The 26,357-nt window shown below is 39.1% G+C and overlaps 6 protein-coding genes across 6 annotated transcripts; 3 read left to right on the top strand and 3 right to left on the bottom strand.

Annotated features, from left to right (window-relative positions):
* The first annotated feature begins 1,975 nt into the window (after positions 1–1,975).
* On the top strand, positions 1,976–3,518 carry LOC128720571 (extracellular matrix protein 2-like). Its single transcript, XM_053814245.1, has one exon. It carries the CDS (start codon positions 1,976–1,978, stop codon positions 3,371–3,373), a length of 1,398 nt encoding a protein of 465 aa, XP_053670220.1. The 3' UTR covers positions 3,374–3,518.
* A 3,045-nt stretch (positions 3,519–6,563) lies between these two features.
* On the bottom strand, positions 6,564–11,717 carry LOC128720957 (poly(A) RNA polymerase gld-2 homolog A-like). Its single transcript, XM_053814659.1, has 9 exons — positions 11,412–11,717; positions 9,384–9,480; positions 8,496–8,616; positions 8,288–8,420; positions 7,504–7,996; positions 7,241–7,428; positions 7,045–7,163; positions 6,865–6,980; positions 6,564–6,739 (listed from the first exon to the last, which is right to left on the bottom strand). The coding sequence occupies exons 1-9, from the start codon at positions 11,715–11,717 to the stop codon at positions 6,564–6,566; spliced, it is 1,749 nt and encodes a 582-aa protein (XP_053670634.1).
* Positions 11,718–13,364: 1,647 nt separating this feature from the next.
* On the bottom strand, positions 13,365–17,531 carry LOC128721665 (regulator of nonsense transcripts 1 homolog). Its single transcript, XM_053815444.1, has 3 exons — positions 17,334–17,531; positions 16,873–17,273; positions 13,365–16,797 (listed from the first exon to the last, which is right to left on the bottom strand). Exons 1-3 carry the CDS (start codon positions 17,529–17,531, stop codon positions 13,941–13,943), a joined length of 3,456 nt encoding a protein of 1,151 aa, XP_053671419.1. The 3' UTR covers positions 13,365–13,940.
* A 1,533-nt stretch (positions 17,532–19,064) lies between these two features.
* Positions 19,065–20,892, top strand: LOC128720954 (28S ribosomal protein S30, mitochondrial). The gene is made up of 2 exons (XM_053814655.1): positions 19,065–19,525; positions 19,615–20,892. The coding sequence occupies exons 1-2, from the start codon at positions 19,065–19,067 to the stop codon at positions 20,858–20,860; spliced, it is 1,707 nt and encodes a 568-aa protein (XP_053670630.1). The 3' UTR covers positions 20,861–20,892.
* Positions 20,893–20,989: 97 nt separating this feature from the next.
* LOC128721666 (DNA replication licensing factor Mcm3) lies at positions 20,990–23,622 on the bottom strand. Its single transcript, XM_053815445.1, has 3 exons — positions 23,557–23,622; positions 22,207–23,496; positions 20,990–22,123 (listed from the first exon to the last, which is right to left on the bottom strand). The coding sequence occupies exons 1-3, from the start codon at positions 23,620–23,622 to the stop codon at positions 20,990–20,992; spliced, it is 2,490 nt and encodes an 829-aa protein (XP_053671420.1).
* A 486-nt stretch (positions 23,623–24,108) lies between these two features.
* LOC128720568 (ER membrane protein complex subunit 2-like) lies at positions 24,109–25,637 on the top strand. Its single transcript, XM_053814242.1, has 4 exons — positions 24,109–24,232; positions 24,339–24,904; positions 24,970–25,065; positions 25,128–25,637. The coding sequence occupies exons 1-4, from the start codon at positions 24,196–24,198 to the stop codon at positions 25,341–25,343; spliced, it is 915 nt and encodes a 304-aa protein (XP_053670217.1). The 5' UTR covers positions 24,109–24,195; the 3' UTR covers positions 25,344–25,637.
* The last annotated feature ends 720 nt before the right edge of the window (positions 25,638–26,357 follow it).

Raw genomic sequence — 26,357 nt, 5'->3', positions numbered from 1 at the left:
TTGTACAGAAAAAACATGTAAATAAGCACCATTTTGATGTATATACTATTTATATAAAAATGTAAAAAAATTGTATATCCACACGTTTGACAAAAAATATGCAATTTGAAAAATGTGAAATTTTGTCTACCAATGCAATGGTGCCCAATATACTACAAATATACATTCTGTTTAATTTCCAAGCAACCCATGCGTCAAAAAAAGAGCAGATATATATATATATATATATATATATATATATATATATATATATATATTATATATATATATATATATATATATATATATATATATATATATATATATATATATATATATATATATATATATATATATATATATATATATATATATATATATATATCGTCATGCCAAACCAACCTTGAGCTCATCTGGTCCCACAATTTTGTTAACGCAATTCAAGTGGTTGTGCTTTTATCTACCGTTATGCTTATGTAATGAATGATGATCGTTCATTTTATAATCATATATATATATATAAATATATATATATATATATATATATATATATATATATATATATATATATATATATATATATATATATATATATATATATATATATATATATATATATATATATATATATATATATATATATATATATATATATATATATATATATATATATATATATATATATCGTCATGCCAAACCAACCTTGAGCTCATCTGGTCCCACAATTTTGTTAACGCAATTCAAGTGGTTGTGCTTTTATCTACCGTTGTGCTTATGTAATGAATGATGATCGTTCATTTTATAATCGTTAAGAAAACATCAAACATATCATACAAATTTTTTGCTAAATTATTCAGAAGATGCGAAAGTGTTCGAATTTCAAATTTAAACCAAAAATCAAAAACTTTTGATGTTTAGGAAATGTTATACAAACCATTCTGTGAATGTTAGTAACAACAGATCCTTAACAGAAATTCGACGCCTACATTTCCAAACTTTATAGGGCTTACTTTTTTACTATTACAGTGGTACAACGGCTGAACATAAAGCATTAATGACTCATTATGACTAGCAACAGGAACGCTACGTATAATTAATTGATTTAACTGAAGTCAAAAACAAAAAAATCATTTAAGCAGAAATAATAAAATGTCTCAAAATTATTTCTTACGTATTTGGATTGTAAAAAATACTCATTTTTTTGCAACAAAGCATTTTTTACATCACCGCTTAGATCACCGGTGTAAAGATGTACAAAAAAACTATAAATGAAAGTAGGAAGATGCTGCTTGTAGCAAACAAACAATTTTAAACATGTATATATAAGACGCAAAGCGGTAATGCACAAATATATACATATGTCAGCAACGTGCAACGGAAACGTATGTTCAAAACGTATTGTTTGATAAACAATGAAAAGAAAAAAACTGATTAGAAAAAACAGCGTTCTAGAGAAGCAAATAGGCGCGTGAATTAGAACTACCTACCTAGTCAACATAAAATAGTTAAATTTGTAACAAGAGCAACAAAAACTGATCATGTTTTGATCAATTCGTGATTCTAGTGTGTACCGTGTTTTAAAAAATCGCAAAAGAAAAGAAATAAAAATGGATATGAAAATACCTATGCAAAATAATATGAATATATTATTATCTTGAAAAAATTAACATGCCACAAATGCAGAATGTGGAATGTCCGAATATGCTAGCTCTAATTATGTCTAAATGATTATTTAAAACAAAGCTACTGTAGATTCTTTCATTTTATTTTTTATGATTGCCATCTATCTCACCTACACTAAAAGCCGTATTTTAATTCGCTAAAGCTGTATTTTAATAACACATAAATAATTACGAAAGTAACCTTCACCTATCTCAAACATTCAACCTATTCGCACGATGCTGGTTGATAAGCTGACTCAACTGGAAAAGGAAACAAAACAGTATTCTCATCGGTTAAAGCCCTGTTGAGAACTGTTGTTCAGTTTAATCGTGCAATGCCTCGTTGTTGGTTGAAAGTTGTAACTAACTGTGCTATTATCTTGGGCCTTTTGATTATAGCCCATGATGCAGCCATTATACGCCTTACTTGTGAAATAGTTGATGGAAAGTGTGTGCTTAAAAATATATACGCCACCGAAGATGACCGATTCAAAGAAATACGAAATGAAGGGTACCAAAGTGTAATCGAGTTTTTTGACTGCCACATTCACACACTGCCACCGATCCCTTATATTTCGAAAGTGAAAGCGGATGCCATCAATCTTGTACGAATAGAAGAAAATACCTTCAATACAGTACACCAGCTAGATGTTTCCTACAATCGGCTCCGCGAATTTTCTCCCAAAGCTTTTGAATATCCAGAAGAGTTACAAAAACTCAATCTTAATGGTAATCCCACACTCAAAGACTTTGCTTTTCTACCAGCACTTACCGGGCTTACGATTCTCGAAATGGCTGACATGAAGCTAGAACTGGACCTAATTGAAATCGGAACATTTGCACTGATGTCACACTTATCAGTGCTTAATATGAGTGACAACAAAATTTCCTCGATTCCGGTGGGATTATTTTCAAAACTCGTCGGGCTAACCGAATTAGATCTGAGTCGAAATACCATAACGAAAATCTCATCAGGCACATTTGCCATCACTAGCGATGGGTTTAGAGGCCAGTATATTTTCGTTTACCTGTCCCACAACAACATAACCATCATAGAAAACAATGCTTTCCTCCATGCGAAATTCGTAAATCTGCACAGCAACAAGCTTGTTGGCATTGGACAGTATGCCTTTGACAATCAAACGTTGCTTCGAACACTAGACCTATCCGAAAATGGCGTCCTGAAAAATTTTAACTTTCTGCACAACTTACCCGCTCTTCACGACCTCAACATGTCACACATGAACTTTACTTTCGATGCCGCTATCCCTCGCAACATTTTTGATGATCTCTACTCACTGACTACGCTGGATCTTTCACACAATCGCATAGAAGAGGTACCCATCGGTGTATTTGCTGAGCTGCAATCTCTCAATTTTATCAACCTGCGCCATAACCGCATCAAGCGCATCGAGTTTGGTACATTTTCTATGCGCAAGTACGACCTAATCGACGAAATTGATCTCTCATACAATGACATCTCGGAGATTAACTTTCTCGTCTTTGTTCCGTTAAAATACCTCAAGACGCTGCTGTTGCACGGTAACAAAATTTCGTACATCAACGCCAAACAGTTAATACGCAACAAAAGTTTGCAAAACTTTGGCATTCAAAACAGCCTCGTGAGTTGCTACGATCTAGTCGATTTACTGGGATCGCTTAAACTTGTGCTGGAGCCGAACGAATTCATATCGCACCTTCCCAACATTGACGGAATAAAATGTCAACCGTAAAGTACTCCGAGCTTCGTGACGCAAGATTTATGAGTTTTCAAATGATAAATGAATAAAAGAAAATAAAAACTACAGCAACAAATATAACTGACGGTTAACCAGTAAGGATAGTCTCATTTACGGACAATGCATCCTATGATACATCTGTTCAAGAAAAAGTTTGTCTGCTCGTTGTCCTTTCAACGCGCATAGCTAAAACTTTACTACAGTTTTTCCTATAAGTTCCTTTTGCTCCCATTGGAGATCTGAAACATGAATTAGACAATAAAGAAAAATATGTGCATTATTTCAATTTAAAAGGATGCTATTTTTATTTTTGAATATTTGTGTATTTATTACTGGAAGGGGAAATTACATGAAAGACCCCTTTCCTCCTTACTGGGGAAGCTGAAACTTCGCCAATCTTTATTTTGTGTAATGAAACTCCTGTACACTAAATAACAAAATATTATTTATTCAAAAAACCGTCAGCATATCAGTTCTATGTCGTCCAACAGATGGGTATAGACCTGCGGTAGATTTAATTTACCTTCTACAAGTCATCAAACAAATTTAGAAAATGTATAATAAACAAAAAAAACTTACATGAGACTGCAGTAGAGAGGAAGTAAATTAAGTTTAAGTTAGGGTCATGGGCACATACGTTCCGTAAAAGTTGGAATTAAATTGTTAATGCAACCATTTTAAATGATCAATATGATAATGACACTACCAGTAAACATTTATTATCTCTTCTTGCCATCTCTCACAGCTCTTTTGCAATCCCACAGCCAAAAATGAACCAAATTTATCTCTGACCTAATCTTTAATATGCAAAACATTTTGAAAAAAAAAACACCCAAGAAAAAGATGCCGTTATCCCATCTTTTTATCGATGTCAAGGTCTCATCAATTTCAACATCTCGACAATTTCAATGTATATTAAGCTTACGAAGCCTGTTCAAATAATCACGATGAACATCGCATGCCATCACATGATGGTGGATGAAAAACTTTTCCCTTTACAATCACTTGTGCCCTTTAATCTGTATGCTAAAGAAAACTGTAGGAATCTTAGGAATGGAAACCTCCGGGACCGCGTTATAAAAATCAATCTAGCTCATAATATATGCTAGAGACATACGTAACATCGGTAACGGTAACGGCTCTCCTACGAAGTAGAATCTTATAACAAGAGTGTGCAGGAGCGCAGAGAACCACGGGATGGAGAAAAAAACCAAAATGATGGTAGCTGGCACCAACAATGGCTCTGCTAACAAATGAAAATTAGTATCAACTCAATGTACAGATAGGTACAATAAGCACACCTTTCAATACATCAATTGCCGACAATAGTATTCCAAGGGTCTAGGTAGCTAACCAGACATACTTAAGAATGAGGAAATATCTCCATTCAAACTACCGAACGCGACGACTGTAGCTGGAATGAACTTGAGAAATGTACTTTTTTCCAAAGCTGACGAAACTCCCTTAGCCGGGTTGGAGAGGAAAAAACTCAGAAGATATTTTGGCGCTATATGTGTAGAAGGACAGCGGTTTCAATAACAAGCTTTATGAACTGCATGAAAGCCCTGCTGTCGTGCAGTGAATCAGACTCACCATACTTCGAAGGGCTCCTTAATTCATTTGGCGATGGGATGAAAGAAACGTTGCAACTTAGCCCGTAAAGTTCAATTAGGTTGTCCAACTAGACAAAGAAGGTCTTTCAAAAAACAAGACCGGTGTTTTGAATTGGTCAGAATATTCGTATTGAACTGAAATGTGGCCTATTTTAAGCAAATCGGTTGCTATTATTAACTATGCACGATTGTCTTAATGTTGCGAAAAGAAGGGAATAGGAAGGTGCTCCTTTGAAATCATCAGGGAAAAGTAAATCTTTGAAACTCTATACATAGTTTATGTTTTAAACTGTATATTATTGTTTCTATGTAAAATTTCTATCTGCAAATATATATATATATATATATATATATATATATATATATATATATATATATATATATATATATATATATATATATATATATATATATACATATAAAAATCACAAACAAACAAACACACACACACACACACACACATATATATATATATATATATATATATATATATTATATATATATATATATATATATATATATATATATATATATATATATATATATATATATATATATATATATATTTATTTATATATATATATATATATATATATATATATATATATATATATATATATATATATATATATGTCACTTAAAGTTTTTAATTTCACAGCACATATAACGTTTTTTTGATTTCATTATCAAGCTTTTAGTACAGTCGAAACCAAATAAAATAACTTCTCTTATCACCTTTAAGTATAAAGCTCTCTTTCTGTAATGCTGATGCTTTTTTTATATTTGATCTTTTCGATTATTAACCATTTTTCATTCTTTAATTTTGGCATACAACTTCATATCCCTGCACTGCTTTTACTACAAATCTTATCTTTGTTTTTCTCTGCGTTGATACATTCTGTGAATTACAAGTTTTTTTTCCATAAATGAGTATGAAATCGTTAACTTATGTTCCACACACCTGCATTCAGAACACGTTTACAATTTATGGTATTTCATTCTATAGTTATAGCGACGCACATTTGATCCTTACACAATTCTACAATGCGCGGAGCATTGTGACTTCGCAGCCCTTTAGCCAAAATTTTGATTTAAATCTTATTGGCATCAATTAAAGTTTTATAAACGAGATCATTTGTTGTGTTTGCTTTATGGCATTTACAAGGTAACAACTCAATTTATTCTTATTGGTTACCAAACGGAAAAATTGAGATTTATGCTATCTTTTTTATATCTCTACTATAGCAAAAATGGCACAACTTTTTATCACATTTTGTTCTATGTCTTCGACATCTCAGAATGGGGAGCTAGTTTAACGGATCGGTGCACGATTCTTGTAAATTTTCTAATTCCTGTTTACTGTAAAGCACTCTTTGTTCGTAGCCTCATAATTTTATGTATAATCTAAAACAGCATATGTATTCGTAATTCGATGTTCTCGTTCACAATCAACTTTTCCAAAAAATATTAGTTTTGAATTGTTTTGACATACTGCTCTCTTGTTAATTCATCATTCTGCTATAAATAAATTGATGCACATGTGTAAAACACATATTCAGTGAAATCCATAATCAAGATATTTGAGACAGTGTGGACGTAACTGGTGTAAATAACGGTTCACAAAACAAACAGTTGAAATCTTTACTTTCTTGTAGCATTCTCCAAGAGATGGCAAAAACCGATTTTATCTCTTCAAATACGCTTCCATCAAATACTGATCGAGCCGTGTTAGTAAAATCGAATGGTTCTAGAAGAAAATATAATGAATTGAAATTTAAAAAATCACATACTTTTAGGGAAAATATTTGGCAAATGAAAAATATTTGCATTAGACATTCCCCTTGCACTATTTAACCTAGTCGATGTAATTACCTTCAATACACAAATGTTTCCAGTGATGAGGATCGTTTTTATAACTTTTCATTAATCGACATTCCTCTATGGGTATAACCGAACTTGTTCTCACAGATATTGCAAAACGCTCGTATCTAAAAAAACACAAAATTTTTAATCAATTTGTTTTTGACGCTCGTTTCAAGTTGTTGCACTTACTTAAACTTTGTATAGTACTCCAGAAAATCCAGCAACAGTTCTCCCAAGCTTTGTTTGTTATCCGTTCGATATGGTTGAAGGCGTTCAACCATTTCAATGTTTTTTAAATCGACTACTTTCTAAAATGATGCGTGCATAATGAGATGTGTTACATTTCAAGCAATGAATATAATCCACACATATTTAACCTAGTTACCATAAACTTTTCTGGATAGAAAGCATGAAGACATGGCAGGACTGGAGGGTTGGTCCCGTATTGTAAGAAATGGATTACCATCAACACCAGTGAATAGCTAGATATAGTCATATTTTTAGCATCATTTATGTTGTGATGCTGAGCCCACAATTTTACTGCCAAAACCAGAGGTCGAACTCGCCAATCCACTATAATTTATGTTTTATAATTTCAAATGCATATTGCTCATCTAGTTATATAATCTTATAAAATACAACACTTACTTTGTGAATAACAATACAATAGGTGAGTATTTCTGATCCCTACACAGTTATTAAAGTTCAAATCGATCACAATACCATTTTTAGTATCTTCAAAACGTAGGATAGGCACTTTTGCTTGGATCAGACTAAAATTGGTAAAATTTGACGAAGCCAGATGTTTTATCAAGTGCTCTTTTACCAGCGATAAATTAAAAAGTGCTTCTACGCGAGTATCATACTCGCTGGGAATACTCCTCGATACGAGGCACATGTCTACATCAGAATTATCAGCTCCGAATCCAGTAATTGTACTGCCAACCAAATACAGGCTATATTTTGGAAAGCCTTTTTTAATGCAAATATACAGTTCACGCCAGAGCTGCATCTTTTTAAGATATTTCGCTTCGGTCTGTTGAGCAAAGAAAAATCGCTCCCAAATTGTTCTGGAAAGTAATATATCACACTTGTCTGTGTTGCTGCCAGCAGCTGTAAGCATATGTGCAACGGGTGCAGTCTTCATTTCGACATTGTTTGCACGCAAAAAAAATACATCAACTGGTGTAGTGTATTGTAAATGGTCTGATGATGATGCGCCGACACCTGCCAGCAGAGGTTCTCCGCAAGCATTGGCTGTGGTTACAAATTGTGACCTCACAACTTGCATACTGTCATTTTTCTTTGCGCTGCCACTTCTGCTATCACAATTGCTTTTACTGTTACTGCTGGTGCAGTTATTGTTCTTGCTCTTGTTGTTGTTATTAATATTATTGTTTTTGTTGCTATTGGCGGTGGTGTTGCTGTTGCTATTGCTGTTGATGTTGCTGCTGCTGTTACTGCTGATGCTAGTGCAGCTACTGCTACTGCTGCCATTGCTACTACAGCTGCCGATACTGCTACTATTGTAACTGCTAAGTGAGTTGCGTCTTAAATATCTTCTGCTAGAAAGACAAAAACATAAAAAATAGTTAATTTTTGTTTTTTTTTAATCTTATTTTATAAAAAAAAACTACTACGATTTTGGTTGTCCGCTCTGCAGCGCATAAAAATCGTTGGGCGGCACCACCGATAGGGAAAGAGACGCTGAGGAGCTGTTACTTGATGAAGTGTCGATTACCGTCACGGTATCTCGCATCGCTAGAAATTGGAATGAAAATTAGATTAAAAATTAAAAACTAGATTTAGAGAAATTAGATTGGTAAAATTAGAAAGTAACATTCGATAATTCACTGTCAATGACTGACGACAGTCAGCGCCATGAGATTTGTAAAATAGTTTTTTTTTTTTTAATTTTTTTGAAGCTACTGATTTAAGCCTCGTAAAAATGTGATAATCTAATAACGAAATATCCACTCAATGAATGGTGCGACGAGTAAATGAGAAAACGAACATATGCTTACTTGTATTGAATCCGTTGTACGGAGGTTCGGGTTGAAAATCAGCAGGATGGGTAGAATTATCTAACTTGCAATTGATTCGAGAGTCCGCCACAAATGATGGTACTTGATTTGTTGTAAAATTGGAAGCGATAACGGTTGGTGATTCCGAGTAAGATGTAACAGAAGGAATCGTACAAGAAACTGAAACCGATCGTACCACACTGCAGAGCCAACTGCTAGGATCAAAATCTTCATCGTTGTTGATCATCGTTGAAGATTTACTTTCTTCAGACACCTCGACGATGGGAAATGATTCATTATATAAGCTGCCTTTATAGGTTTCAGTAGCTGTAGCCGGCGTATGTAATTTAGATCTTTCCGATCCAGGGGGGGGCACGGACTGAAATGAATGCGCATTTTTTACATCCTGATGCAACAGCCCAACGTTTGAAAACTCATGAGCAGATGGACAAGAAACAGTTCTTTGATGATCTCGTTCATGGCCATAAACATGTATCAAATTACGATGCAAGTTGTGTTGCTGTTTATTATAATGTCGATGATGATGCATTTGAAAATTATGTAGCTGTTGTTGCTCCTCCTGTTGCTGTTGTTGCTGCTGTTGCTGCCGATGCTGCTGCAGCAGCTGTTGTTGTTGCTGCCTCTGCTGTTGCAGGAAAGGCACATGACTTTTAGGATACAAGTGTCCATCTCCACCAGAATGATGGCGATGATGGTAACGGTGGTGATGGTGAAAATTTTTCCGATGATTGTAACCGACATATTGTACTTTATTTCCAAGTTTGTTACCATTGATGTGTATTGAATCACCTTTATCCTTACCGTATAAGTAATTGAAATTACTTTTATTAACTCCATCCTTCCTCACGATTTTTACCTCTTCACCATGCTCTTTGATAATTGGGCTGTTTAATTTAAGTTGAATGGTACATTCTCCGATGTTATTACGATTTTTATACTGATAGTTGTTATTTTGATGACAGCTAGATATTTCAGTACGTTGCATTTGCTGGTTTTGCGACTGATCACACTGATGATGACCTTGATGTTGCGAGTACAGTGTTGAGTCTTGTTCCGATTTAGATGATAAAAGACTGATGTGTCCATTCTTGCCATTTGTTACCCCGTAACATGGAGATTGTTTTTGTCTGTTTTTGAGTCTAGCACTACTACTATTTGTGACAACGACCATAGCGTGTTGACCTGGTTCATTAGCAGCGCATGGAGCATCAAACGAGCCCGTGTATGAACTATGTTGTTGGACTGATACTTGCGGGAGCATAAGTCTATTGAATTGAAACTTCTGTTGCTGTAGAGCAGAGAGGGAGGTCAAATTTTGCGTGTCACCGTAGTTAACATGATGCGATGTATCGCAAAATCCCAAAGAAATATCGCCAACCATGGAAGATCGCGGTTTAGTATCATGGGGTTCTTCATTACCAACCCCTGCCATTGACATTTTTAAACGAACATCTCGCAAAAACTCTAACGAATATTGATGAGTCGCGGGCGAAACGGACGTTACAGTATTGCTCATGCACTTTTTGTGTAGTTGTTGTGGTTGTTTACAATTTAATTTTTGAAATGATGTTTGGTGCGATGATGGTTGGGACCCATTAATATATGTTACCTCATCTAAATAGGGTGGCGGAAGATCATCATTACGTTGATATGGAGAGTTCATATTATTGTTAGAAACATTGTTTAAAATGCTTGGGAACTGTTGAAGATCGTTTGAATCTTCGGCATGAATAGGATAAGAGTTATCCACCGACGGCGAAAGCCCCAACATGACGTTTTTGAACGTTTTTTTTCCTCTTAATTTCTCCGATGCACAATGGGGACTAGAAGCAACATTGTGTTTTATGTCCTCATTAGTTTGAAAAGTAGGGCTGCTGTTATTACTACTTCTGTTAAAAGAACGACGTGCAGACGATTGTGGTTGATGTTTCTTGAATTGTATTCCCTTTGCCGTAAATGACGACAAACTAATCGGCACTTCCAATGCTGATGTGGATGTTGGAGATGTTGAAATTGGTTTCGTAGCCGATTCAGAAGTGAATGATAGTGTAGACGACGCATATATTGTATCATCTTGGTTAGTGAACGAGATTGTGCTCAAAGAATTAGGAAAATGCACATTCTTCTCATTTAATATGCCCGAATGTGATTATGTAAATAAACGGATTCATGAAAAAACAGTTTTAAATAAATGTTAAAAATTATCATGCATCTTACATGTTTTCCTTTACTTACCTTTTTTTGTGGCTTTGACTCGCTTTGATATGCACATTCCTTTCGATAAATCGATTGATAGCTCTGTTCTCGTTCCAAAGTTGGCAACGACTGCGCATTTATCAGTTGTGAATTCTGTTCGGTCTTAAATACCGTGTTGGCTGTTTTATTGAGTGGCTTTTGTTTATTTGCTTCTCTTTCTTCATGTTTTTGGGTCAAAGGTGGACGTATTTTTTCCTTTTTTAAATTGCAGGAAAATTTTGAACCTATCTTTTCCTCCATAATGCTCTTCCGAACCCCTGTCTTTGCTGGCAATCGTTCATTCTTCGATACGGTATCTTGAACCGGTAGGAGGCTACTAGGGGACAGTTTCAGATTCCACGCCTTAAGGCTATTGACAATGTGTTGTTGAGTTTGTTTTTTTTTATGTAAAGAACTGCTGTAACACTTTTTTGTCCTACACGAGCCAAACATCATGGAGGATGTCAGACACTCTGGTAACTCCAGTGTCATGTTGCTTGCACTTCGGCTATTTGAGGATTTAACATTTTGTTGATCTTCTCCATCGACGCTATGGATGATATTGTCATCTATCGGCGGCATCATTGTATCGATAACCTGATGATTTTTATTAATTTCGGAGGTAAATATTGAAAACACCTCATCAGTCAGTTGGTGGCAAAAATGTTACAGCCTAAAAAGAAAGAGATAACATTATGAAAAACAGATATATATTTATATTTTTGAGGAGCAAATAAGAATTTTGATAGAGTTAAAAAAAGCGCTTAAATTGACTCTACACTTTCAGCGCAACGAGTATAGATTACACTATGGCGGCAATGAATGCGGTTTGCGAAGGATTGCTACTTTAATTACTAGTACCGGTAATATGACGCCCTGCGTCGCAAGTAGTATAATCAAATCTGATGAAACAACAGTTTATAAAACCACGACGACGAAATACTATAGTTATGACTTAGAGGGCAAGCACGGAGGGAATGTTTATTAATGGTTGTTTAGCAAAACTATTTTAAGATGATCCTGGACGCCCGTATGATATGACATGATACATGATGCAAAACAAGGTTAGACCTAATGAACCCGAGAGCACATACATGGTAAGGAAACAAGGGCAATAATATCGCTTCAGAAAGAGATTAAATTAACTCAAGTTTGTAATCCACAATAAATTTTAGTTATTCAAATGTTCGGAAACCTACTTCTCAATCAGTCGAGAAACGTTAAAAGCCAAAAATTGTTTAATTTCTCTCTCTTTTCTACATCATAAAGATTATCAGCAGCCCTTCTCTGAGTGAAAATATATATTTGACATAAGTCATACAATTTCTAAACATGTAAAAATTACCACTAGTCGAAGATAAATAATTTTCATTTGTCCAATGTTGGCTCAGCCAGAGATATTGATTCTTCATTTTTAGTATTCATGACCATATGCATATCTTGTTGCGTCCTCATTATTTTTTCATTTGCACGACGGGTTTCGATATTTTAAAGCAAAAGGCATTAATGTACCTTTGCTTCATTCTATTTTCTAAAAAGAGGTAACCGATGATTTGTTCAAGTGGTTACTAATCAAGTACATTCTTGGTTATTTGATGTATTCACATTTATGTTGCTTCTATTGGTTAAGCTATGTACTTAAAAATTTATGTTTTATTTTATTGGACAGTTTTAAGAATAACGAACAATTTTTACATTCATTTTGTAATTATAGCGACCTATTATCATCTTCAGATGCTAAGCAGTCGAAAGAAAAATTACTCGTTTGATTTTTCAACATTTTCTTTTTCTACTTACCACATATCACAGCGATATGCAAGGTCGTTAAAGCACAAGACAGGAGGTTCTCGTTTGGCCAATATCTGACCTGGCGCAAATAAATGCAAATACTATGTTTTTTTTTGTTTCAATAATAGCCTTGCCAAATCCGATCTTTTAAAGAAAGAAACCAGACTGGGGATCTTGATCAAGAATAGCGTGAGAAATGAAGCCGATATAAGGTAGCGTCGTGTCGCACCAATCAAGCTATTATCAGCAGTAGCCTCTATTACACTAGACATATCGCGTCCTGCTATAAACACCACATATTATAATTTTCTGAAGTAGATTACGAATACTAAGTATACTGTTCATCAAAAACTACATAAGCAATAACTGAGATCTGGATAATCGACATTTCCAGTAGTTGGAACAGAAACGCCGTGTGAGAGCAACGTTAGTGTCGTACAAAAAGCATTGTTTTTGCATATTTTTCTTCTGCTAAAATTATGGTTTAGTGCATCTGTAGGCGGACTTCATCCAATCGACACGAGCAAAGTTTGAAGATTCAACCTTAGCGATAATTGCGATTATATCTCAGTGTGGTTAAGCAATAATATTATCAATAATTAATACAGAAAAAGAATCATCACGGACGTTTTATTGTTTCTTCCTATATTTCTCAGCCAATTGAATACCAAAATAAAAAGAAATTTCTTCAATATTCTTGAAACTCTGTTCCATCCGGCATTCTTGCTTACTATATTACTGCTCATCATAAAAAAGCCAATCACACTATACTGCCTGTACAATGTTTAGCTCACAATTGAACCCTTTCTTATTCATCTTGGGTACTATTCACGATACACTCCGACAGTCTCCCGTTGTTAATATGCAAAACAATTCACAACGAAAGTATGGTACCTGGGTAATCGTACCGGGCGACAAACGCCAGATGGGTTCGATGCAATCGTTTCGAATCGATATGACGGGAATTTATGCGTTCACAAAAGCATGCATACATTTAGTAATTCCGCACACATGGCATCAGTATGGCTGAGAAAATTGTGCACTCGAATGAAACTCAAACGCCAATCCATCTCCCGGAGCAGTTTCGGATTGACTCTGGAAATTTGATTCTTGCGATAGGATATTGTCCATCTGCGACTGATATTCACCCATGTAATCCTGCAAAAACTCCGGTTGTTGCGACAGACTAAAGCCCGGCTGAGACATATTTTGCGACATGCCTTGCTGCGTCAATATTAAACTTCCTCCAGTTTGACTTGGTGGACCTATCGGTCGCGGCCGGCTTGGTTTTCCAGCTTGATATCCTGTTCCACCCACAATAGCACCAACTGATCCTGGAGTTCCGCTACCTAACATTTTGCCCACAACCGGGCGTCGTGTCTGTTTTGCTGCCTGAATGGCGGCTTGTTGCTGTTGTTGGTGGAAACGTGGCGGAGCGTTTGACATATTTATAAACATTCCCACCGGGACTGGCATGTTAGTGGCATGCACGGTATTTGCACGTTGCGGTGATATGTACCCGATAGGATCGTGCGCTTTTCGCATAAACGCATCAACCGATGTGGCTCCAACGCTAGACATATCCACTGTTTGATGATGATATGCACTCATGCTGCCATATGCAGTCAGAGGACCCGAGGAGACACCACCCAATGCCTGCTTCGCATCGTACATCGCATTCGTCATAAAGTGTGATCCCGGGTTGAGTGTGTTGATGATCTTTTTCGGTTTCGTAAACTGAATCAACGATTCCTTCAGATTATTTAGCGACCCTTCCACCAGCACTCTTTTGTCCTTGTAGAAATTAAGCAAATGATTCCAAAGCTCCTGCTTTGCAAGTACCTTTGGATTGCCCACAATGATGATGCCGTACTTAGCTCTGGTCAGTGCGACGTTCAATCGGCGAGGATCGTTTAGGAAACCAATGCCTTGGTGTTCGTTTGCTCGGACACAAGACATAATAATGATGTCTTTCTCACGCCCCTGAAACGCATCCACACTTGCAATCTCGATCTCCTGATAAAGCTTCGAGTGCAACGAACCCTGGTACTGCATGTACTGCACCAGATAAGCCCTCTGGCCTTCGTACGGCGTAATGATCCCAATTTGCTCTGGTTTTATGCCAGCCTTGAGGAACCGCGTCGTGATTTTTTCTACATTCGATGCCTCCGTACGGTTAAGATACGATGTACCAGATCCCGCAATTTCCTCCTGGCCCTGAGTGACGAGGAAAAACATTGGACAGTCTAACGAGGGCCACGGGAAGTCCACCTTTAGCTTGCGTTCGTCCGCACACACTCCGTTCTGCAGACTGCCCTCGTAGAAAAAGTTCGATGGAAATTGCGACAGTTCTGGATGCATCCGGTACTGCACCTCCAGTCGGAATGGGCGAATACCTAGCGCTACGAGCCGCTCGAATAGACTTTGCGAAAGGCCCGCCTTGGCAGCTTTCTTGCACATAACCACCGGTCCCAGCTGACAGTGGTCGCCAACCAGAATAAGCTGACGGGCTCCCAACACCACCGGTACCATGCACTCGGGTTCGGTCGATTGCATCGATTCATCGATGAGAATGGAGGCGAACTTGATGCGCTGAAGTCGTACGTCACCCGCGCCAACACAGGTGCAGCAAATTACGTCAGCTGCCTCTAGCAGCTCGCGTTCGGCTTGCTTTTTTAGTGAACGGTACCGTCTCTCATCAGCAAGGCTAAGCTCACCTGTTTCGTCCTTCAGTTGCTGCAGTTTTTTCAGCTCCGAGTTTTGTGCCATATTACGAATCTGATTGTGCAAAGCAAGAAAACTCACTGGCGAGTCGATCGCTTCACGCGATCGAGCACAAACGCGTACCACCTTCAGATTGGTTCGATGAATTTTTTCTGTCAGCTGATCGACAGCCGTGTTGCTTGGCGCACACACCAAAATCGGTCCGCTATTAAGCCGTGCCAACTGATACACAATTGTTGCTGAAGTAACTGTTTTACCCGTGCCAGGAGGGCCCTGTATGAGGCTCAGCGGACGCTGGAGGGCATGCCGCACGGCGTACACCTGTGATCGGTTGAGATCTGGCAGATTGGGGGCACTAAAGTGCTTTGGAAGGCTTAGCCGAAACAGTACTTCTTGTGCGCCACCGACACCGGTCCCCCCGCTTTCAGGCCGTACGTTACCAAGCAACCGTGCATAAATGTAGTTGGAGACACTTTTGGCATCCATTGCAAACTTGCGCAGTGCCTGTTGCATGCGTTCGAACGACGTACCTTTCCAAATGAAATCCACCGAGAACGCACTTGACCGCTCAATTGGCGCCTGATGGTTGTGCTTTAGCTCGAGTCCAACATCGTCGCCATAGTTGTCCGGTACTTTGATGACGTGTCCGATGCAACTCCACGGCTTGTGCACCTCACCAACGTACCGCAATTTCAGCTCGTCCCCGTGCATGAGCCTCATGTCACCGTCGTTTTTGGCCAACGTGAAATAGGCAATCGTTTTCCGATTCAATCCCGTATCCCAACGTATTTCAATGTTTTCCTGAGTTTGGCTTTCCTTCAACTTTTCGTCGTAATCTGCCTCCAACTTAACCAACGGCCCGAATGTGTTTTGGTACTGGTAACCGTCGGCATAGCGCAGCTGCACCTGCTGTGGTTCCTTGTCAATGCCCGGTTTCTCTAAGTCTTGAAAAGTGGCGTCCACATTCTCCTTCCATAACTCTTCCAACTTGTTGATTTGTGCCGCCGAAACTTTACGAGCTCGCAACTGATCTTGTTCCGTAGGAATCCTTACGAGCCAAAACAAAAAGCATCGATCAGCAATTAGGGGCTTCCACTGTTCTTGGTCCCAATTCATGTCCTTAATAGAGTTTTGAGCGGCGCATGGTTGTCTGCAAAAAATAAAACATGCCCGAAAAATATGTTTTACTGCACCAATCACGCTACAATAACAAACCAAAACGAACCTGCACAACAGCACGACGACGGACTCACTTTTGGCAGGAATAAAACCAAGCACAAACACATTTCGTACCGCGCACGAGTAACATTCAAGGATTGTCTCGCCAAGAGGACCATCGGCGTGGAGAGTAACCTCACGGTGCTTAGCGCGCACAAGATGGTTCACAATATGCGACCCAGACGTGCTTCCACGCCCATTGCAAAACCATTTCTTGCAAATATTGCACATCACTACAGTGCTCGGTTCATGGATACCGCAGTAGCGGCATGCATGGGGAGGAAGATGCTTATTTTCTGCAGGGTCAATCTCATCATCATCTTCTTCGAACTGTAGTTCACCGATGGCCACTGTTATACCGGGTAGTTTTGTTTGATCCACTCCTAGACGACTACCAAATCTATTTGACTGCACGGAGAACAAGTAACGTTATTTGCTGCTTGAATATTTTATTTATATTCCACTAACCTGACTTTCCCCACCCAAATGATCCAGCTGCGATCCTACTTGCGTCGTTTGACTCTGGGAAGGAATTGTGAAATCACGAAAGTCATACTCGGTTCCTTGCGAGTCGGCTCCAACGAAGAAATTTTCTTCTGTATCAACAAAGGTTAGCGACTGTGAACCAGTACCACCAGTGCCATCGACGTATGCATCGACACTCATTGTTACGATTTATGCGATGATCGCAGTCGCAAGGATGCTACCACTAACCGCCGAATATCGTAGCGTTTTGCTCTTGCTAGAAATATATATTTAATTAACTCTTTAAAGCTATTTTTTCTTTCCAGTTGCCTTAGGGATTTGGCGAGCAGTCTTCCTTATTGCGATGTCAACTAACGTCCTACGTCGTAAGCTGTCTATCAAACTCATGGTAATTATGAAAATTAGATGGTGGAAGAGAAAGTACTTTGACATTTGGTACATTTATCCTCAATTGACAGAGTGCCGTTTTGTCGAGTTCGAAAATTTGTGTTTTTTTTTAAACCATGTTTATTATTGCAATAATTTAATTTAGAACTAACAATATTGCACGAAACATATGTGTGACAAATATACTATGAGTGATTATATTTTGTGCCATTAAATTAAACAAAAATAAAAAATGGGTAAAAACTCAGTATTTAACCCCCTCCCATTTTTTGGCAGGACCCTGAAAATTTTACCCATGGATTGGTGACATGTATAACCAAATAGATTAGCTCAAAAGTGTCATGTTTACTTTTATTCGACTAGTAAATTAAATCATATGACTAGCAACAACAAAGAAATCAGTAGTTAAATTGATTAGAGAAATAAATTTTCTACGTTTTTATTTTAACCAGATGTAATTTTGACGATGCCTTTCAGTATTCAAACGTGTTTAGAATGGATAAATCTCAGCATTTCAAGATTACCGGAACCCACGTTGATCTCTGAACTGTGTAAAAAACCGTCTTCCGATAAAGAATAGTGCATACTGAAAAGGACAGTTTTTTGTAGTATAAACCGTACCCATGATTTACGGTAAAGCAAAGTGCTTTTTCACAAATCTAGTTTTGTGTCTTTGGGAAACTTTCCATAGCTTTCATGTATTTAATCACATCCCTCATCACACAGCATTGGTTGGTTTGAATAACGATTGGTTATTGCGGGGTGAGGGGGGGGGTATGCAAAATATCAACCCCCCCCCTCTATCCAACAACACCCTACCCATATCAACAACCAGCGAAAAAAATATATTAACGATGAAATTTGATCGACAGTATCTAACTTTATCATGTAAACAAGACACATTTGAGCTAACCCATTTGTTTATACATGTTAAAAACCATGGGTGAAGAATACATGACAGCGTTCCTATTTTCAGGGTCCTGTCAATAATAGGTGGGGGGGGAAGAATATTGAGTTTTTACCAAAATATGTTTATTTGTTTGTTTCAGAGTTGTTAGCCCTTGTAAGATAACTATTATTAACTAAGGCAATGCATTTGAAATCTACTGTTATTGCAGAAGGCACCTTTTTTTCAATATAATTTAAAATAATTAGGATTAAAATTGAAATAAGGGTTCTAAACATGGCCGCAGCATGGCCTACCATCAGGTCTTCATAACATCTGCCTAGCGTTGAAGAGTGCGAATTCGAAAGGGTTATACGTCAAAACAAGTGTAGTGATTGCTTTCCAGTGTCATAATCATAACTTAATTGTGCAACCAAGAAATGCTTTCGAGAAAACATTTTCGCTCTGCTTTATGGGTTTTTTGTTACCGCCATCATCGTTCACTGGTAACTCGATCTCTTCCAAGCAAACATCATGGTGATGAGGATGAATGGTCTTCCCAACCACCGCAGTACCCAGTCATTCAAGATTTGTCATTTCGAGCTAAGAAAAACCGTGAGCTCAAATTATGGCACAACAAGATTGCACGGCTCAGTACGGTCGAGGAGAAACTGTTCGAAATCAACATGCCCAAATACTACGGGTACAAATCGCACATTTTAACGGACCAAAAGTTCCCTTACAATACGAAACCATTTATACAGTACGCCACGAGAACTTCATTTCAACAAGGACTGCCTCTGTATTATGATCAATTGAAACTAGAGGCAAATCAAATTCTTGAATCTATACAAACTCCACTAAAGGACGCAATTTCTTTGCAACTTGCTGCAGTACGCAGGTGGGTGCAGACTTATTTAGCGATAGTAGATTGATTTTATTTTATTTTATATTCTCGACTCTGTATTTACATGCTCTCTTTGCGGTTAGCCACAGCGACGTTAACCCCAGCGTACAGCAAGAACTAGCAACAAAAAGTCTTATACTACAACTCAACAGAACCATTACAAATGCTCTTGCAACTAAGTTCAACCATTTACAGCATACTGAAACTGATTTTGATCCCCGTCATGAGGCATTTTGGTTTCTCGGTGGTATTTCTCCTCCGAAGCTGGTAAGCAAAATTAAGCAAGGTGTAGCATGGCAAAAGGAGTATGCAAACGATCCTTACGATCGCAACATTCAGTACTTGGGCAATCCGTATCTTGCCGTTCGACACCGGCATCCGCTTGAACCATTGCTTTCGAAGGACCTGGAAGCGTTCGATGTACAGCCGGATGATGGCGGTATGGCGGATATCGTACCGAACTACAGATACGATCCGCTTGCTTTGGGGTATGGGACGGATTTCCGTCACGCCACCACTGTGCCGGGCTTTTGGCCCGGAGATGAACACGAGTTTGGCCTGTTATCATTTCAACGAATGTGTACACCACGTAAAATCCATGCCACTACTACGGGAACGGATATGCTAAATGCTGAAGCGGCTTCTTTACTTGATTCACAAGGAATTCTCAGCAGCTTTGCATGGTTACTGGGCCAGGCTTGCTATCAAGGCTTTTCTGTGTTCAACGATATCACTTACCCGCTGACCACGCAGACGGTGCTTACGGATGGGAAATATTGGTCTTTCTATGCATATCAGTTAAATACTGTACTACTGCATTCGGATCAAGTAAACACGAACAAACGGTACAATCTGTGCTGGGGAACGACCGCTATGCCACTATACGAATCGATTGATGAAAATGGCAACATATACGGCCTCAATAAAGAGGTGCTTTCCCAGTTGGTTATGTTTTACATCAATCAGCCTCGAGAACGACTCTCCGTTAATCTCAAGCCACACCTTTGTTCCAAAGAAACAACAATCGCCCAAATCGAAGACGAAAATCGACGAGTATTTTTGCAACAGGCCTACCAACATTTGGTTTCAAATCGCCCACGCCACCGGCTGGTACCAGAAGTGTACCAATGGGAAAAAATTTACAAGATTGATCACAAGACTCGTCCCATGGATCCGAAGCGGCGGCCGTTTGAATTCGGAGATAATGTATACTCCCGTCGGATGGATGAACACGCGCTAAAGTACATTCCTCGTGCTGTACGTCCGGGTGGTCCTAAAAGTAGACCCAAATTTGAGGCTACATATTATCCTACCGTTCGCAGACAATAAGGAGAAAAGGACAGTAGTCTATGTAACACACATGGACACGAGTAAATAAAAAAAAATATTTATTTAAAATAGACATATTTAAAGATTTATTGTTTGAGAAAAATCATTACGCACGCAGAAAAAAAACCATCAAATCAAAAACACCATATCGTCATGAACCATTATATTGTTACTTTCAGTCATTTGGCTTACGGCTGCTGCAACTTCGCCACGATTGAAAGCCTCCTCGCCGCTGTTTTCATTGATATGATGTGTTAGCCTCGCAAGTGACACTGATTGGTCATGGAAGTGTTTAAATGCCATAAATACACCCTGCCGAAATAGCTTTAAACGCCTCTCGTCAATTGTTGCTACTACCTTGTTGCTTTCACCTTCAGGTTCTACCACCATCATTTCGTCGCTAGTGCCAGTACCGGTGGCAATGCTAGTTCGACGAGTTAAATCCCCTGGATCCGTTCGTATTATTCCCAGTTGTTCATCGTCCATAGTATCAACATCATCCATGTCATTCTGATCTGTGCGCGTGCGTTTAGAATGGCGTGTCGCCGATGAAATGCTATCTTCGTGTGCAGCTGCTTCATCTGACGATGAAGCGAAGCCATCCTCTTGCTCCGTACGGCGACGCTTTTTTTTCTCTTTCTCAAGTACCTTTTTGAAATATGCAAACTGGATCAATTCTATCGCGGCCTGGGCGTCTTGTTCATTCACGTAACGTGCCATGCGGGCTTTAGCGTGTGCCGTTGACAAACGAATGAGTGTCTCCAACGTACGAGCGGTTACCGGTTGCGTGCGGGCCACACCAGCCGAATCCATCAGGTCTTGCGAACGGAGACGAGAATATTCGTTGGATATCAACTCACAAGCCGCCTCGGTCAGCTTAGGTTTCAAACATTTAGCAATGTGTATGTATTTGCGCATAAATTCCACCGACAGAATCTGATCGGTACGCTGGCGCAAAGACGCGTGCAACAAGGGATCATACCGTTCGTACATTGGTGGAGGCGTTTGGTCTTCGTCCTGGCCAGCCGCATCGGTTGAGCGCCCGATGGTCGTTAACGCATCCACAACACTGGTCCCCATAGGCAAAACGGAACCATCCTGTTCCTTCGGGTTGCGATAGCGATGCATACGCACTACATGATCCGAAATCATGCGATCGTGGTCACTATCTATGACGTCCAACATGACGAACAGCAAATCGAACCGAGAGAGCAACGAATCCTGAAGTCCAATATTTTCCATTGGTGTTTTGTACTGGTCATACTGTGCAGGAACAGGACATGGAGAACAAAATACGAAGATATAAATAACAAACCTCAAACATCTGGCTTAATCAAACAACTTACTCGCCCGTACACGGGATTAGCAGCAGCCAGCACAGAACAACGTGCATTTAGCGACGCGTGAATACCAGCCTTCGATATGGTGACACGACCCTGCTCCATCACCTCGTGAATGGCAGTGCGGTCAATATCGCTCATTTTGTCAAACTCATCGATGCAGACAACACCCCGGTCGGCCAATACCATGGCGCCTGCTTCGAGACGTCGTTCTCCAGTTTCCTGATCTGTTGTCACGGCAGCTGTCAGCCCAACACCACTCGATCCGCGACCGGTAGTGGTGATGGCTCGCGGAGCAGTATTGAGGACGTACCGCAACAGTTGTGATTTTGCCACGCTCGGATCACCAATCAACAGCACATTAATATCACCGCGAAGGCGCGTGCCATTAGCAAGATTTTTCTCAATTCCTCCTAACAGCAAACAGAGGATAGCTTTCTTGACGTACTCATGACCATGGATGGAAGGAGCCAAGCTTTTCGATAGTAGATCAAAAATATCATTATTTTTTGCAAGCTTCTTGCACATTTTTATCTCCTGTCCACTAACAGACAAGGTGCTGTCCTTGTTTAGCTGACCAACGTTATTTGCAATTAGAACGGTACGAAATGTGCCAGTCGTGTAGCCACCCTGCTTTCCTGGCAAACAACGGTAGTTACCCACTATCTGCACCCGATCGCCCGGTTTGCAACGATCGACAAGATCGTCATCACACACCACGTCGACTGAGCGGGGAAGCTGACCTGCTGGTGCCTTTTCCGGCATTTCCTGAATGCTCAACGTCTGATGGTCTTTATACACGGACAGACCGAACTCTGTCTCAAGCAAGTTACCATCGTCATCCCGTGTAGGGTAAAGCGCACTTGTGGGTACTGCTTCGAAGGACGTCAAATCAGTATATCTACGTTCCATGACTTTCTTAGTTGCTGGGCAGTAGTGGACACTCTGAACTACTTTTGGACGAATGAGCGACACCTTTGTCACGATGCCCTCGACGCACACAAGATTGCCCAAAAAGCGTGATGTCAACGATCGTGGCGTCACGTGCTTGTTGCCAAAGCTACCCTCAAAAGCGACGTGAAATTCTTGATGCGTCTTGGCATAATTTGGATCGATTGTTGATACGTATTCTTTCAACGCGCGACAAAATGCTAGCTGTTCGTCGAACGCACTGTTTAGCAGCGCCGTAGCTCGGTTTGGGTTCTTGCGCCGTACATCATTAATGTTGACGACCAATCGCTTGTGCTTGTCGTTGATCATCTTACGAACGTGCGCCATATACATGCCTTGATCTTGCTGGGGAATGAAACTGGATTACTTTTAATATACAACTTGAGGTCGCATGAATAAACTTGCCTCATCATCTAAGAAGTTGAGATACTCATGTTGAATATCGGCCAGGCGTTGATCTTGATCGGTCATTTCAGCTTGATAAACCTTAAGAAAGCACAACCAATTTGCGACCAGTAGCCAGGAAACGAAATGCTTAAATGCGCGCGCAATGTCTAGCTTAATGACATCGTCTGTCAGCGCTCGATAAGTCAAACATGCGATCGACGTAAACGACAAAAACGAAATTTGATGCGATCTACTGGCTATCTCTTTTACAATTTTATCTTACATTTAACAACTTGTATCTATAATACGAAATCTTAAACAAACTCTGCCTTATAAAATATCATCAAAAACGTCTTCCACTCTGGTGTATACTTTGACATGACGACTAATGTTGCACGGACGACAACCGCTACCGACACGCGCATGCACGCAGCCAGTCGATATTCAAAATGACGTGAACTGGGCAAACCATCAAGAAGCTGTCATTTCTCCATATTGAACTACATAGACTGACTTCAGCACACCATATCATTCTAAAACAATTGTGTCTGCTTTGTTCATTTGACGATAAGAAGGGGCAAGGGTACGAAATTACTTCCAAAATTATTTGGAAAACGCAACGGTAATATTTAGCCGACGCTTTGGTGAGTTGCTAGAATGTCTTGTAACTATGAAGCTGAAATGAGTTGGTCAGGTATGTGTTTAGGCAGTGTGACTACTAGTAGTGCTATGATATCTGCTTATTCGCACGCTTAGTTATTGAAAAATTAAACCTCTCTTATATTGTTTCATTCCGACAGATGCTAGAAATTTGTTCCGAAAGTGGCGTGATGACAACGAAAGAAAGAGCTCCAATGTTGTGCAGCTGTGGGATGCGGTGTTGAGCGGCAAGCAAAACAAGCTAGGCAACGAACGTCATTTGATCCTGGAACAGGTGATTATTGCAGCTCTAGATTGCAACCGCATCGAGACGGCGGAACACTGTGTGAGCATTCTGTCGGCAGAGTTCCCCGGTAGTCTGCGGGTTCAAAAATACCGCTCAATGTTGCTGGAAGCGCTTGAACGGTACGACGATGCTCTGGATGAGCTGGAGCACATAATTCGCAAAGATGAAACGAACGCCGCACCTCGAAAGCGTAAAGTGGCCATACTAAAAACTCAAGGTCGCACGGCCGAGGCCATCCGTGAGCTGTGCGAGTACATGAAGATATTCATGTCCGACCAAGAGGGTTGGCATGAACTGTGCAATCTATACATGGCAGAGGGCGAATATGCCAAAGCATCATTTTGTATGGAAGAGCTGCTGCTGCACAATCCGCATAGCCATCTTATCCATCAACGTTTGGCGGACATTCGCTACACGATGGTAAAGTTTTTTTTCTTATCAATTGTTTTTGGGTTTGTACCGTGTTGATTACATTTATATTTCAGGGAGGTGTTGAAAATATAGAAATGGCTAAAACACACTACTGCAAGGCCGTCAAATTGAATGGTGACAATCTCAGAGCATTATATGGACTACTTCTGGTGAGAGGGAAAAGTGCAAAAAAATCTGAGCAAATTCTTCACACAATTCCTAACGTTTTTAGTGTTGCGGTCATATTTGTAATTCAAAAGCCATCATAATGAAACGGAAGGAAGCGCAAAAATTGGCGCAATGGACAATGGCACAGATTCAGTCGCGCACTCTCGCATACTTCCCGGACGATCCTCCCCGAACGGGAACCAACGAGGATGAATCGTTGCTGCAAGTTCTCGAGCAAGCTTTTGGTGGATTAGATGTTGGGAAACAATTGGCTAATTGATGTGATAGCACTACAATTAACCGCTATTGGCTACGACGTATTCTATTGCGTTCATAACAAAAACCTGTTCAAATACATAATGGAAATTATGTGTCTATTTTAGTTGGGGGCTCGTCCCATTGTGTGCTACATAAAGTTGTGAAGGTCACGCGTGCATTTCGGTGGAGGACTTGATCCTCGCTAACGTGTAATCGAATTTTCTGATGCTTTACTATCAAACTGGATTGAAATTACGACATATGTGCTGATGTAGCCAATGATCTGTAATTTAAAAAAATACCTTCGCTAAATAAATTATAGATGTTTAGAAAAATAACGCTTTTACCGACGCATATGTAGAAACCATTATCAACTAGAAATCATTATCATTATCTGCGAAACCATTATCAACTAGATAAAAATGGCAATCAAATGGAAACATAAATTATGTTCATCAAATGTCTTAAATAATAGTTCATTTTCATTAACTTGCTTTCTTGCAAGCAACGATGTACTAGTTTTGTTAATCGTTATGTGGGAAGTTCGTTGCGTTAATAATTAAAGCAATCAACACTGGTGTGAATCAAGAGAATGGTGATTGAAGGCTGTGTTACCAAATGCTGGGATGGTTAAAGAGAATGTAATTGTTATCGTTAAAAAACCCGAGACCATGCCAGCCATGTTGGGCCGCCACTAATAACGGTTTTACAGCATTGCATTCCAAAAAGCAATCGTTTCAATTTTCTATCAAATTGTAGCACTTTGATGGATATGGCTATCATTTTTTTCTGCGAGCATGTGTAGTAATGGTACAAAACTTCCAATAATGGTGAATAACAGCATGCCTAATAATCCATTGTCCAATAGATATGATGTAGTTTCGATTTGTACCGTAATGCAAATCAACAATAATGTCACAACTAACGCAATGATAAGATCCACCAGCAAAAACAATGATACGGTTGTTATCCAATCGCCGAATGGAAGTTCTGTAATATCTATATGCCAATTTTAAACTTTGAATATCAACAAACG

The sequence above is a fragment of the Anopheles nili genome, chromosome 2 (genome assembly GCF_943737925.1).
Source record: "Anopheles nili chromosome 2, idAnoNiliSN_F5_01, whole genome shotgun sequence".
NCBI classification, from domain to species: Eukaryota; Metazoa; Arthropoda; class Insecta; order Diptera; family Culicidae; genus Anopheles; species Anopheles nili.
Note: the sequence above shows the minus strand (reverse complement) of the source record. Positions and strands in the feature narration are given on the sequence as shown.